Here is a 14,914-nt window from a genome sequence, read left to right on the forward strand (position 1 = left end):
GGCACCCTTTCTACTGCCAGCCCTAACCAACCTTCTACCCCACCCAGAGGGGTCAAGAGGCTCCTCTGGGACAATAGCTCAACCATTTTCCTTGCTTGTAAGTCCTTCCTGATGACTCGCTCCATCTGCTCCCTACCCAGGATGGGAATGACTGAAGCCCCCATTCCTGGCCCCAGGAAGAGCCAGCTTAGCTCTGTGGGCTTAGAGAAGCCAAGTCAGAGGCTAGGGTTGAGAGGAGAATAAAGGGCGGAGCTCCCAGCTAGGGGCTACAGTCACTTCCCCACCTCCCTCCACTACCCCATATCCCAGGCTGACCCTCCACAGCCCCTCCTATATTACTTCCCTGCTCCACCTTCACCTGCTTGTCTCCACAGCTCCCTTTCTCAGATACAGCCTGGCCCAGCTGCACTAGATACAGCCTCCGGGGCCAAGGCTTAGATCCTCTTCCAAAGAATAGCAGACTTGACAGCCAGAGTCCTCCCTCCAGCCCGCTGGTGCTCACTAGCCTGCTCCACCTCACCTGGGCCCACCTTTCAGGGAGGGGCAGACAGCTACTACTTCTGGGGGCAGCCCAGTCCCCTGCTGCTCCTAGGGAACCCCAACAACCCTTCAGGTCAGTTCTTGGGGACAAATCCTGAGACGCCTCACTTTTACACACACACACATACACACACAAACACACCACACTCATGGGAATGCTTGGGGAAGGGGTATACAATGCTGTAGAAGGCAGGCAGTCACTTCCTGAGATCCAGTTCCATCAGCCCCCGGGGTCCAGATACATTCTCTGAAGATAACTTCCGGTCTCAGGACTCGATGAGATGGGTAAAAAAGGTGACAGGAGAAAAGAGGGGCAGGGGCAGGGGACTGGATGCCTGAACCTTAAAAGCCATCGGCAGGCCCCAACACCATGGGGATCAGGCCCTGGGGCCTCACACAGGGAACAAGGAGCTCTTGCCAGGCTGGGCGGGACCCACGCCGGTGGGAGGAGCGCAGAGGAGCAGAGGAGGTGCGGGGCTGGGGGTCCCACTCACTGGCAGGTAGTACATCCTCTCCAGGGGCCCCGCCTCGGAAGCCCAGGGTAGCTGGGTGCCGCTGTAGGCTGGCGGGCCTGGGGATGGTGGCAGTGAGAGGCCGGGGATAGGCCCATAAGCGGGCGGGTAAAGGCCGGGACTCAGGGCCAGCGGGGTGTAGATGCGGCGGGGTGGCCCCGGGGGCGAGGGCGGCAAAAACACCTCCACGTACTGCCCGCTCTCGGGGTCAAAGAGCAGCCGTAGCCGAGGCTGCCGCGGCGCCTCCACAAAGTAGTAGCGGCCGCTCTCGGGGTCCACCAGGACCTTCCCCGTGTTCGTGGCCCCGGGTGGCCTGCGCGCCCCTTGGGAGGGGCCTTCCAGGGACCGGTCCATAGGAGGCGCCGATGCTGCGCGGGGCTGGGGCGGGGCCATTCTGCCCGCCAATGCCTGGGGCTCCCGCGGGTGGGGCGACTGGACGGCAGTGGCAGGCTCGGGGACAGAAGGGGGAGGCTCCAATGTGGGTGCTCTCCCAGGGCTCGAGCTAGGGTGCGCCTGAGGGGAGCTGGGGCGGGATAGGCCGGCTGGGGGGGGCCCTGCTGGCCCTACGGACGACCGCTGGGGTAAGGAGAGAGCTCCACCTAACGGGCTGATCGGACCCTCGCCGTCGGAGACGAGGCGCTGGGCCTCCATAACTCGGTTCTCTCCTGCAGGACCGCGCACCAGGGCTCCCCGGGTTTCCGTCAGTCCGTGGCCCAAGGCCAAGGCACCAGGCAGGCGGATCTCAGTGCGCGCGAAGGGTTTTGCCGTGCTGTTCTCTGCCCTCCGCCGCAGGACCCCGTTGGGCTGCGAAGCGTCCCGGGGGTTTGTGTTGGGGGGTGGCTCTGGAGGCTCGTAGGGGTGCGACACGACAGGCAGAAAGTCCTTGAGATAAACGGAGGTGTAGTGAGCGGGGGCGGGGGTCCCCAGCGCCTGGAGCTCCTGCGTCTTGGATGCACCACCCTTCTCGGGGCGGGGATCCGCAGGAGGCGCCAGCAGCCCTGAGCCGGGGGTTTCCGCCGGGAAGCTCGGCGCGTACGTGGTCTTCACCATCTTGCGCATGTCACGGGGCCGCGGAATAGCCGCGCGCGGGCGTCCGGAGGCCGCTGGTCCAGGGCCCAAGGCTTCCGGGGTCGCATCCGAATCCATGGTGCCCATGAGGCGACTGAGGGGCAGCGCGGGTGCAGCCACCTCTGGCAACGGTTGACTGTCTCGGAAGGCAAGATCCGGCACGTCCGGTGCGGAGGGACTCTGCGCCTCCGTTAGCTCTGGAGTCCTGGGTGCGGGCGGTGTAGGCGGCGCCGGCTCCCCCGGGACTGCGCCATTCAGAGCTTCCTGCGGAGAGGCTACCGAGGAGCCCTGCATTTTGGGACCCCACTTCTCTTGGGGCGATGGACTCCACGGCCCAGTAGGACGATCTGGAGCCTCCCATGAGGACACGGCCGGCAGGGACGGGCTGCTATTCCCCTCGATGGTAGCTCCGATTGTGGGGTGCTGAACCTCCCACGGCGAAGGAGCTTCAGGGGATGGGCTTCTTGCCTTGGCAGCACCCGGGTTCCACTGGGAAAGGGTCGCAGGGGAAGGGCTCCTCCTGCTGACGGTTTCCTCGACGGTGGGATCCTGATTTTCCCACGCGGAGGATTCCTTGGGGGAGGAAGGACTACTCACCCTCGGAGCAGCCGGACTCCGCGGGGACAGGTTCCGGGGGGGTGGGCCGAGAGAAGTCTGCAGGGTTCCATTGGGAGCCGGCCTCGGCGGGGATGGGCTCCTTGGCCTCACAGCCTTACTCGGGACTTCCCAAGGGTCCCTGGGCTCGAAAGGCCTCAGAACGGTTCGCTCCGGAGCGTCTCCTGGGAACCTCGCTTTGAGTTCCTGGTTGTGCGCTTCTTGGGTCTTCTCCCCGGATTGCAGGAAGATGCTTGAACTAACCGGACCCAGTGGCTCAGTCCCGGGCGCGGGCTTGTCACGACGAATCGCGCGTTCGCGGAGGCTGGGCCAGGGCCGGGGGGCCCGGGCAGGGGCTGAACTATAGTGCACGCGGGGTGGGCGAGACCTGCCGTCCTCCTGGGCCCCTCGGGTGCCGCGGGCCGGTGTCCGCGTCTCAGGCTCCGGCCGCTCCGCGGGCCTGAAGGTGGCGCCGCTGGGGGCAGGGGCCGCGGGGCTCAGTTTCCTGGCCAGAGCCGTCTGCACGAGACCCGCGGCGGCCTGCAGGCGGCCCAGCGACTCGTCCAGGGAGCCGGTGCGCAGGAGCGGGCGCGGGCGCGGTGCGCCTGCCTCCCCCTCCCGCGGAGGACTCCGGGGCCGGGGGCGCAGCTCGATCTGACGCTTGGGCACCGTCCGGGACCTGGCGGGCAGGGCACGCTCCTCCAGCGCCACCTCCACGCATTCGAACTGCGCTGGGGTGGCAGGACTCGGCCCGCGGGGCCGCAGCTCCAGGTAGGTGGCCCAGCGGGAGCCACCGTCGGGGGGCTGGGGCTGGGGCTGCGGTGCGGCGGGGGAGGGGGTCGCGGGCGGAGAGAGGCTGTGGAAAGCCCGCGCCGTGAGCTGCTGCACCTCTCTGTCCGCCGAGTCAGAGGGGCTGAACAGGGCCCCGGCGCCGAAGATGACTTCCATCTCCCCCGACGGCAGCATGCGCAGCTGGGGCTGGGGCTGGGGCTGGGGCCGGGGCGGCCGCGGGCCTGCGCCCGGGCCTCGCGGGAAACCCGAGCCGGGCTGGAGCTGCTGGCGGCTATTCTGGGCGCTGATGGACAGGCGAAGCTGCGCCCCCGCCCCCAGCGCAGGGGCCACGCGGGGCCAATGTGCCCGGCCCTCCGCGTCCGGCCCAACGTCCGGGGGCTCTGGGGAACCGGGAGCCGTGTGGTAGGAGCCTGACGAACCGGAGGAGTCCTGGCGCCGCGCGGGGGCCGAGGGTAGTTGACCTGCGAGCCCGGGCAGGGCTGGCGGGGCGAGCGCGATCAGCATGGTGGGGCCGGACGCCGAGCTCTACCTCCCTCGCATTCGCCTGCGCCGGTGCCGCGGACGCCCACACTGTCCCCGCCCCGCCCGCGGAGGCCGGGGGTCACCGCGCCTTAAAGCGGCCGCGTCCGCTCCGGGCCAGCGGTGTCGCCAGCAGGAGAGACCTGGGCCCTGGGCCCTGGGCCTTGCTCTCCCTCGGGGGGCGCTCCAGGGTTTGGCTGTCGGGTGTCCAAAGTGGAGCCGGGAGCTAGGCCCAGCTCCACGCGTCACAGGTGAGGACACGGGCCGAGCGGGGACCTGCCGCAGGGGAAGCACTGCCGATGGCCATCGGATCGGTGTGAGCACCAGGGCACCACACCTTCGGGTCAGGCGACTCAGGTGCTGCCAGCAACTTCATTTTCCCCTCAGAGCCTTCCCATCACGGAATGGCAGCCCTCCTCCCTGCTCTTGACATCCCATCGCAGCTGGAGCTCCGCAGAGTGCAGCCGCTTTCCCGGACCTGGCACCCCACAGCCTTTAAGAGAGGAGCATCGCTTGGAGGGCTCCCCCACTCCCAAAGCGGTGCTGGGGCCTCAGGAAGGTGCTGTCCCTGGCTGGATCCGTTGCCTTTAGTGGCAACGTACTGGAAGAAACTGGAGTGGACAGCTCTTTTACAGGCTGCCTTGGCAACCAAGCTCTGGATCGGATGTGGGCTCTCTCAGGAACCTTTTGGGTAGCTGTGGTCCCCTCTCTAAGGTCCCTGAGGCAGGACTAGCCCTATGTTCCTCCACGTACTCATTTCAGCCCCCACCACCTCGGTATTGCCCTGAGGACAGGCACTGGTGGGGAAGCAGCCACCACCTGTCATTGGGGGACAGTGACAATGGGCACCATTTGTCCTATTCTGACTGCAAGGTACTGCTGTGGTTCAGGTCCCCAGATGGTCTTGGAGCAAGAGCACTGGCCCCTCCTGCCTTGACGAATCTGACTCAGCCTCTCCTGAGTGGGTCCCCTGCCTGGGTGTGTGTCCATGATCACCTGGCCATTAGTGATGGCTTCTGAGAGAATGAAGCCTGTCCATCAGAGGTCAGATTACAACCAGATAACAGAAAGGTAATGATTATTTTATTTTTCCCTGGGACGCTGGTGCCTGTCCGGCCCCAATATGCAGCTTCAGCAAGTCACAGCCCCTTCACAGACTGTTTCCCCACCTTAAAAATAGACATGGCAGCCCTGGCTGAGTGGCTCAGTTAGTTGGAGCATTGTTCCATACACCAAAAGGTTACAGGTTTGATTCCCAGTCAGGGCACATACCCTTTGGTCTGGATATGGGAGGCAATTGATCAGTTTCTCTCTCACATTGATGTTTCTCTCTACCACCTTTCCTCTCTATCGCCCTTCCTCTCTACCTCCCTTCCTTTCTCTCTCCCTTCCTCTCTCTCTACAAAAAAAATCAATGAAAAAAACATATCCTCGGGTGAGGATTAAAACAATAAAAGGGTTCAAACTTTATTTTTTAAAAAATGGCATTATCCTTTTCCCTTCCATTTGTGAAGGCTGATGAGCTGTTTGGGGGAAGTGTATAAGAAGGTGCACATGTAATTTGCAGCGTAACATTTTTGTTTTGTCATGGAAACTGATTTCCTAAGTTTATCGTGGTCCTGGAACCCACTGTCTTCGAAGTCCCCTGTCGGGGCTTTCTCTGCCTCTCTCTCCTACACACACGTGGCTGTTCATATAGGCAGGAGTTAAACACAGAGTAAGAAAGGACAGTGTTCACTAGATAACAAAGCAGTCTTTCTCTAGGCTGCAACCCCATAACTCCATGGGCCCCCTGGTAGGTGGTGGTCCAAGGCCTGTTCCCCACCCAGTCTGTGGTAACTTATTCTCACTTAGGTCACCAAGGTCCATGAGACAGGCAGGGAGGAGGGAAGGAAAGTGCCCTCTGCCTCTTATCCTGCCCCTTCCCTGGGGTCAGGCCACTGGTGAGGCCTGAGAAGGTCAGGATGGGAATGCCCACAGCAGAGAAATCAGAGGTCAGATTACAACCAGATAACAGAAAGGTAATGATTATTTTATTTTTCCCTGGGACGCTGGTGGCTCCGGGCCTGACATGTCCCCGAGACTTTCTTATGCTTCTGGGCTAGCACCTGGGCCATGTAGTTCTCCTGCTGCTTCTGGATCCGGAAGTCAGACATGTGATTCCTGCAAGGAGCCGGCTAGGCTGGGCGTGGGCTGGGGACAGCCCAAGATAGGGACCAGAGGTCTGGATCTCCACTTCCATCAACAACCCCCAACCTGTCCATGACCCCTCACCTGAAGATCTGTTTCTGTTGGCTGATAACTTGCTGCAATTCCTTAATCTCATTCTCTTTGCCATTAAGTATATCTTCTTGCTTTATAATGTGAGACTCAATTTCTGTGGGGGAGAGAGGCAGGGAGGAGGTGGTTCCACCCCATGGGCTCCTTCCTGCGATAAGGCATTCATTCCCTCACAGGTCTTTTCAGAACTTGGTTCCCTCCACCCACAGGCTCTCCACGAGTAGCTGCCAATACCTTAGGAAGAATGAGTTTATTATGGAGTCTTGATGGGGTGGTGGGGACACAATGCCTGATGAATGTGTCAGTGACTTCGCCACTCTATTCTGGACCAGGTGACTCACATGAAGGCAGGCAAAGGAGAGAGGTGGTAGCCCTGCCCACAGGCAGGAGGATGAATAGCTCCTGGCCTCAACTCCTGCAGATCTTTGCAGATATCACCTCTTTGGTGACACCTCTCCTAGTCTAAAATTACAACCCTTCCTAATGCTTCCTATTAAAATAAAGCAGGGAAAAGCTTTATTTTTCTCCTTAGCATTTATACCTAACATACCATTTATTTTACTCACTTACTTTCTCCCCTTCTAGGATGGAAGGACAAGGATTTTTGTTTTATTCACTGTTTTAACCCTAAGGCCTAAAACAATACCTGGCGCATAGTAGGTGCACAATAAATTTGTGGAATGAATGAACAGGATGTCCCCTGAGGATTTAGGACATAGAAACATCACCTAGTTCAGTCATCTCAATCCAACCAGACCTATGAGGGCCAGCCAGATGCCTACTCCTATGCAGGGTCCTTGCCCTCAAGGCAGCAGCTCCTGAAAGGAGTGTTAAGACTCAGGAACTGACCAGAGGACAGAATAAGGTGATGTTTCAATGACATTAATACTGGTGAGACAGTATTACCCCTTTGGGCAAGATGTCTCCTTTTCAGAACCATGTCCTCATCTATATAATATGGGGACAGAGACAGCCTATATGGGGTGGGAAGGACCCAGGGAGATTAGTGGTGGAACAGCTTACCCACTACTTAAGTGCTCATTAGATGCCAGGATGATTTTTTGTGACTTGGGTCAGAATCCAGTGAGGCTGTAGGATTCGGGGGTGCTTCATATACATAACTGTCCCTCAGGAAGCCCTGGAAAATTCTGATCCTCATAGGAAGAAAATGCCACTGCCTTTAAAGGTTGGACAAAGATTAACTAGAACACAAACTCTGAAAATGCAGACATGCCACAGCATTTACGGTTTCAGAAGAGACGGTCTGGCAGAAAAAGAGGAGACACAGGTAAACAAAGAGGAGGAAAACATGAGCTCACGGAATCATAGGAACAGGACTATCATAACTCCTTCCCCAGGGCGCCCAGCTAACCCAGACTCATTGCTTGTGAAGTTCTCTTGAGAAAAAGTATCAGAAATTTGTGTGAATCTTTTAAAATAAATTAAAATCAATAGCACCCAATGAGAGAATAGTTAGAAGAGCCCTTTGAAAAGATTCCGAACTATGTAAGCACAACCAAATTGAAACCACACAAAGGGAGGTGGCAGCGGGGAGGTACAGGTGAGGAGGAGGCCAGGTCACCTGATTTGCTCAGGTGAAGGCTTGTGCCCACTGGAGAGATGCAGGACATGCTAGGGGAGGCAGCCAGGCTCCATCAGCCTGACTCACACCTTCCAGACGCAGAGCCCTGTAGCCTTGGCTGTGCTCTAGGAAATGCCCCAAAGGAAGGATGTTTTTTCCTAACACCACGGGGAAAGAACCCTAGGTTCCTTTCTAGGGAAGTGGGGGTGGGGAGGGGTCAGAGAGAGGGAAAGGGCTAGGGACCAGTGTCTAGGGTATGAAGGCAGTGCCTGCCTGCTGGGCCCCAAGGGGCTCTAAAGGGAGCTCTTGATCAAACAACCATGAGGCCTGTCAGCCTCCCCAGCCAGATCAAGGTGGTAGTCTGCTGGCCACTTCCCAGTGACAATACTCACCAGGGGAGAGAGAAGGCTGGAGTGGAGGATAGAGGGTGCCCAGGGCTCCAGGTGGGGCCCATCAGGAACCTCTTTTAGGCTTGAGCTCTGGGCTCTAGCCTACTCAAAATCTACTGCAGTGAATGAAGCAGATGTATGGAATTCACATCCACTTCTTAAGCTAAGTAAGGGGAGTTTAGCATCCTGGGAAAATGAAAGTGGTTCCTGAGGTCTAGGGACATTGGGTAGTTGACTGAAAGTGCCCTGCAACTCACAGCCCCAACTGAGCCAAGAAGCTACATGCATCTGCATGGAGCAGAGCTGAAAACTAATGGCCTACAGGCATACTTTACTTGGCCCATACCATATTTTTAAAGCTTCTAAATCAGTTGACAATGCTAAAAACTCAGAAAAACTTCCATTAAAACCCAGTTTCTTTTTTTAAAGCTCTGACAGTACTGGACCCCATTCCCACAGCAGAGGAGCTAAGCCCTTGGGAGAGAGCATGGCTCTCCACATTACCACAGTCCCCACTCATCCCAAATCTGAGACTAAGGGTCAGCTCTCAAATAGGACTGTGTGTGCCCTCTTGTTCCACGATACCATTGCACCTGTATCAGAGTTATGAGTAGAGTACATTATTTCTAATATCCATCAAAAGTGGAAAACAAAAGGTGGACTAAGGAAGTTGTACGTTTCAAAAAACTGGGAGCGAGCCCGTTCCTTTATGGCCATGAAGGATATTGTACACCAACTGCTTCCCTCATTTCCGTGGCCTGCCTGGTCCCTGAAGGCATTTGCGAAGGTGTGGCCCGCTTGGGTTTGCCTGTATCCTCAGTCGGGGACAGAAGTTGGGGTGAAACCCTGCCCTGGATACTGGCATTGGGCAGTTGGGGAAGAGCCCGTGTATGTTAACTTGGGAAGGAACACGGGCCTCCCGCCTACCATTGCACTTGGTGATGAGCTGGTCCTTCTTGCTGGACTCCTGCAGGGCTCTGCTCTTGACAGTGGAGAGCCTGGGTGGCGAAGATAAGAAAGGATGGGAAGGCTGACAGGCTGATGGGACCCCTAACCTTACACCCCTACCGAGGCCCACTCACGCCTTTTCAAAGGCCAGCTTCTCTTTCTCCAGCTGTTTAGACAGCACCTCTATCTCTCCAAGGGCAAACTGCAGCTTCTCCTCTTCCTTGGCCAGGAGGACCTTGGTCTTGGCATGAGCAGCTTTCTCTTCCTGCCGGGGCAACACCAGTGACCTTATTACCCAAGCGACCTTGGGTCTCCTAAGCTCCCTTAACCAGCCCCCTTACTCAGAGGGCCACACAGAAGCCAGAGTCCAGGAAGATTCTGTCCTCATTATTGGGGCTGAAGGCTCTCAGAGTCCAATACTCAGTGACTGCTCAACCACAGGGATTCTGGGAAATAGGGCAAGATTAGGAACCTGCAGAGGCCATTACTTACCACCAACTGCTTCTCCACTGCCTGGAACTCTTCTTTACTGACAAAATTTTCATCCTGGAGAACCATCTGCAATAGAGCCTGGCTCAGGGAGGAACTGGGGCTCAGGGACCAGGAGCAAGGGTGGATAATGGGATGATGCCCAGGGCATCTAGGATGAGACTAGGGCCCTGGGGAAGGAGAATTCGGTCCCACAAGTCGCTGAGGCTCATCTCTAGGCCCTGCCCTCAAGGAGCAACCAGTCTCATAGGAGAGACAGCCCATGGCCAGCGCTTGTAACACAGTGTGTGCTGTGATGGAGAAGCACCAAGTGGCGTCCAGAGGAGGTCCCTGACCCGGCCTGGGAAAGGGCAGAACTGCTTCTAGAGGAGGGGACATCAGAACAGACCTGAGCTCTGACCACTATGTAGGGATGAAAAAGTGTTGAGAAAAAGGCCAGGAATGGAGGCTTCCGGGAACTGAAGGGAATGCAATGCCTAGGGCTGCATACTGCCATTGGAATGAGAGATGAGAAGTCATCTTATTTCTGAGAGGGAGGTATCTCCTATCTCCCGGCCTTCCCATCAAGGCAGAAAATGAAAAGAGAAAAACCATGAACTCCACCTGGCCAGGATTTTACCATGCCTGTCCAGATCACTGTGGCTCCAATGCTTTGCACCCATAAACTGTGGTTTGATTGAGAAAGCAAAAGCAGAGAGATATAAAGGCGTCGGAAGCCCTTACGTTATCATGTGCAAGGGCCACATCTGTGCTTACTGCACGTAGATTGGCACTAAATTAGACGCTGGGGAGGGGATGTCCCTAGTAGAAAGGATGTTACAATTTCTTTGCCTCAACACAAAAGAACTAGAAATGGGGAAACTGAGGCTCAGTGAATAGAGAGGGATCTATCTATCAGGTCCTATGCAACCAGGCAAAGAGAGTAGAGAACAATTTTTTGATTAGAATTCCCTTGTGAAATACCCATGAGACCCTGCCCCCTTTGGCTCCACCCCCAGCAGCCATAACACTTTGGGGTCCCGCCTCCTTCTGATGACGCCATTGGCAATGTGCTCTGGGCACGCCCCGGCTCCGGACGCGGTCTCGCCCCGACCCCACCATCTAGACGTCCGGTCCGCCGCTCCCCCTGCTCGTCTGGCTGCGTACCACGTTCCTCAGCTGATGGATCAGTTCCTCCTGAGACTCAATCACGTCCCGCAGTTGGTCGAAGGCGAGACACACCGACCCCGACCCCCCCTGCGCCCATCCTTCGGGCGTCGCCATCCTTTGCCCCCGCCAGCTCGTTGGAAATGGCTGCCGCTGGGTGGCACACCACGTCGCCCACCAATGAGGGTGCGACGCCACAGAGCACCCCGGCTACCGGGGGCGGGGACTTCCTTTGTTACCAGGGAGGGGACCCGCCTCTTAAAGGAGCCGCCCGGGGAATTTAAGTTTATGGGTTTGCATGCAATCTTGCTGCATGTGTTTCTCATGCAATCTTGAGGAGCAGGCTTCTATTTCCTTTATTAGCCAGTGAACAGGCAACACCCGCCCTCAGCCTTCTCCCAGGGCCTGTTAAACTGCAAGACCGTGAAGCAAGACCCATTAAGGCAACACCAGCATCTTTAGCTTCACGCGCCTCTTCTCCCACCCTAATCTCGAAATTTACCGGAGAGTGTGAGACTCCAGCATCCTCTGCTCTCTCTTTCTCCTACAGCATAGTCACTATTTAGGGGGCCTGAACCTAAGCAATGAAAGTGGGGCTCAAGGATAGAAAAGGGGAGTGGTCTCACCTGTAGGAAGGGGGCCTCTGTGACCCATCTGCAGCGAGTCAACTTTTAATGGGCACGGTTACTGCCTTTCCCCAGGGCAAACAGAATGTAGGGAGGAGGGAAGAAGATACAAGAGCAAAGAACTGTGTCCGTGGGCCAGCGTCATGGTGGAAACACACCCAAGGTAAGTCGGCATAGTCTGGTACCACGCTCTGAGCAGTCATGCTTGGAGCCAAGTGCGACCACATGCAGGTGCTGCTGAGGGCACTGAAGAGCCCGAGGAGGTTAGGACTGAAGTGGGCCTGAAGGAGGCTTTTAAAACAGGGCTAGGGCCCTAACCGGTTCGGCTCAGTGGGTGGAGCGTAGGCCTGCGGACTGAAGGGTCCCAGGTTCGATTCGGCAAGGGCACATCCCCAGTAGGGGGTGTGCAGGAGGCAGCTGATCGGGATGTTTCTAACTCTCTATCCCTCTCCCTTCCTCTCTGTAGGATAGCAAGAAAATATATTTTTAAAAAAAGTTTAAAACATGGGTGGGGAAGGACAAGGTGATCACACATCTTCACCAACCCCGCCCCTTTTTTTTGAAATCCAGTAAGATTAAGCTTGGGGAATATCAGAGCTAATGTCTATCGAGTAGTCACTATTTCATGGCACAGTTATGCCATATTAGTGTTATTTCACGTGATCGTCACAATAACCTTGGGAAGTAGGTTCTAATTTCCACACTTTACAGATGAGGAAATGCAGGTTCCCTGAGAGTGAATAACTTGCCCAAGGTCACCCAAGCTGCTAAGCCTCAGTACAAGGTTTTCATGTAGGCAGCTTGATTCTAGAATTCATGTTTGTTGAACATAATAGATACTAAAGTTGTGGAAGCATGAATGACTATATCAAGGAGTTTGCAGCCCTGGCTGCTGTTGCTTAGTGGTTGGAGCATTGACCCTCCCACTGAAGGGGTACGGGATCCCCAGCCTGGTGGGGGCCGTGCAGGAGGCAACCAATTGGTCTGTCTCTGTCACATTGATGTTCCTCTCTCTCTCCCTGCCCCTTCTTACCTTCCACTCTTTCTAAAACTCAATGGAAAAATTATCCTCGGGTGAGGGTTCACAACAAAAAAGGAGTTTGCAAGAAATGTTATCAGTGTCTAAGAAGGGAAGCTGAAAGTTAGGTAAGCCACTCTGATTGCTCCTCAGAACTACCTAGGGGCCTCTTTTTCAGCTATTGTGGCCTGATAAACTTGTCATTCCTATGGGTCTCCCAGTGATAGCCCTTTATAAAAATAAAATTATTGATTGATTGGAGAGAGGAAGAGAGAGAGAGAAACATCAATTTGTTGTTCCACTTGTTTATGCATTCATTGGTTGATTCTTGTATGTTCCCTGACTGGGAACCAAACCCCCAACCTTTGTGTATTGGGAGGATGCTCTAACCAACTGAGCTACCCGGCCAGGGTGTGATACCCTTGTTTTACCTTTCCTTCTTTTTCTTTACTTTTTGTTTTTTTTTAAAACAGAGGTCAGCTTTTATTGTCTGTTACAAAAGAGCCAGTTTAGTCAAAAAGACCAAAGCCCATGTCATCATCAGACTCCTCAGATTCTTCTTTCTTTGCTTCCACTTTCTTCTCCTCAGCTGGGGCAGCAGCAGTGGAGGGGGCAGGACCTTCTGCTGGTGCAGCACTAGCTGCAGGGGCAGATCCCCTAACCCCTAATAGCAGATGAGACTCCCAATGTTGACATTGGCCAGAGTCTTTGCAAATAAGCCTGGCCAGAAAGGCTCAACATTTACACCAGCTGCTTTCATTGATCTTATCCTCCATCATCGTCGTGCAGGATCAGGGCCGAGTAGATGCAGGCGAGAGCTCCGAGACAGAGGCCATGGTGGGGTGAGTGCTGGGCGAGCGCTGCCGGGAGTGGTGAAGTGAGAGCCTCACCCCAAAGCGGCCTTAGCTTCCTCGGAGGAACCGAACCGAGCACCTTACCAGCAGCTGGGGAAAAGGTCCTTTCCTTCTTTTTCATGTCTGTTCTCATATCCTTGAGGGCAGGGCTACTTCTGTGGGCCCATCTGAAAAGGGCCCAGAGCAGTACAGTTCAATAGGACTTCTATGATGGAAATGCTCATCTGCACTGTCCAGTACTGCAGCCGCAGGCCACAGGTGGGCTGTTCAACCCTTGAAATATGGCTCATGTGACTGAGGAATTACTTTTTAAATTAAAAAAATTAATTAGTGACATTTACATTTAAATAGCCTTATATGGCTGGTAGCTACTGTGTTGAACAGCGTGGAACTAGAGCAGCGGTTCTCAACCTGTGGGTCGTGACCCCTTTGGCGGTCGAATGATCCTTTCACAGGGGTCGCCTAAGACCATCCTGCATATCAGATATTTACATTACGATTCATAACAGTAGCAACATTACAGTTATGAAGTAGCAACGAAAATAATTTTATGGCTGGGTCACAACATGAGGAACTGTATTTAAAGGGCCAGAAGGTTGAGAACCACTGGCCTAGAGGATGCTGTATATATAGGTTGTGTGCCTCAGCACAGAGCCTTCTTGTAACTTTATTTATCAAATGTGAATGTTCACCTGAATCACCCTGAACAAAGCTGCACATTCCTCTGGGGCAGGGATCCCTGAATCTTCCCTTTGAACTGTGTCCCTTCTGTAGGGTTTTTCATGAGGTGCTGCTCGATATCTCTTGCCACTCACCATTGACCTCAACCAGCTGGAACAGATGGCCTTGTACACTTAGGCCAAAATCCTGGAGCGCAGTAGGCTCCAGCAGCCAGTTCCCTGAGCAAGAGAGAACACGGGATCCAGGTCTGCACCCTGTGCACCAGCATCGACTGCGGGATGGTCAGCTTGGCTGGGGCTGCCACAGACTCCCACTCTCTATGTCACCAAACTCTATGAGCTCCTGGCCAACCAGGGCTCAGTGGGGCTCAGAATGACATGACACCACAAACAGCTCTGTGATCCTGCCCCAGGAAGGGTGGCTTTCTGCATAGTGTTGTCATCCTGGTTGATTTCCTGGTTATCTATTGCTGTATAATACACCATCCTACATTTATACCTTAAAAAATTTATTTTGCTCAGGAATCATCAGTTTGGGCAGAGTTCAATAGTGAAAGCTCATCTCTGCTCCATGTAGTATCAGCTGTTGGGAGAGAGAGGGAGGCTAGACGTTCCACCACCATGATTCACGGCTCCCTCACATAATTGGCAAATTGGTGCTGTCAGTTGGGAGCTCATCTGAGGCTGAGGGTCTTGTTCCTCTCCATTGGCTGCTTGGGCTTTCTCCTAGCATGTTGACTGGGTTCAAGAGAAAGTATCCAAAGTGGCAGGAAATGGAAGATGCCAGTTTCTTAAGTCCTGGGCCCCCCCAAAAGCAGCATCGTGTCCTTTCTGCTGCTTTCTATTGGTAAATAAGCCACAGAGTCCAGCTTCAAGG

At 55.3% G+C, this 14,914-nt stretch overlaps 2 protein-coding genes and 1 pseudogene across 4 annotated transcripts; all 3 read right to left on the minus strand.

Annotated features, from left to right (window-relative positions):
- Positions 1-919: 919 nt before the first annotated feature.
- Positions 920-4,010, minus strand: PROB1 (proline rich basic protein 1; the record flags this gene model as incomplete). Its single annotated transcript, XM_081091183.1, has 1 exon — positions 920-4,010. One exon carries the CDS (start codon positions 4,008-4,010, stop codon positions 933-935), a length of 3,078 nt encoding a protein of 1,025 aa, XP_080947309.1. The 3' UTR covers positions 920-932.
- A 1,083-nt stretch (positions 4,011-5,093) lies between these two features.
- SPATA24 (spermatogenesis associated 24) lies at positions 5,094-11,029 on the minus strand. Of its 2 annotated transcripts, none has more exons than XM_081091185.1 (6): positions 10,860-11,029; positions 9,717-9,782; positions 9,359-9,489; positions 9,204-9,274; positions 6,300-6,402; positions 5,094-6,188 (listed from the first exon to the last, which is right to left on the minus strand). In XM_081091185.1, exons 1-6 carry the CDS (start codon positions 10,974-10,976, stop codon positions 6,059-6,061), a joined length of 618 nt encoding a protein of 205 aa, XP_080947311.1. In that variant the 5' UTR covers positions 10,977-11,029; the 3' UTR covers positions 5,094-6,058. The 2 variants fall into 2 exon arrangements, with proteins under 2 accessions (XP_080947311.1, XP_080947312.1); XM_081091186.1 differs by having other exon boundaries at positions 6,038-6,218.
- Positions 11,030-12,939: 1,910 nt separating this feature from the next.
- On the minus strand, positions 12,940-13,339 carry LOC308519912 (large ribosomal subunit protein P1-like; annotated as a pseudogene). Its single transcript has one exon. The product of its transcript is annotated as a large ribosomal subunit protein P1-like (transcript).
- Between the last annotated feature and the right edge of the window lie 1,575 nt (positions 13,340-14,914).

Source organism: Myotis nattereri (assembly GCF_964212035.1).
Source record: "Myotis nattereri genome assembly, chromosome: 5".
NCBI classification, from domain to species: domain Eukaryota; kingdom Metazoa; phylum Chordata; class Mammalia; order Chiroptera; family Vespertilionidae; genus Myotis; species Myotis nattereri.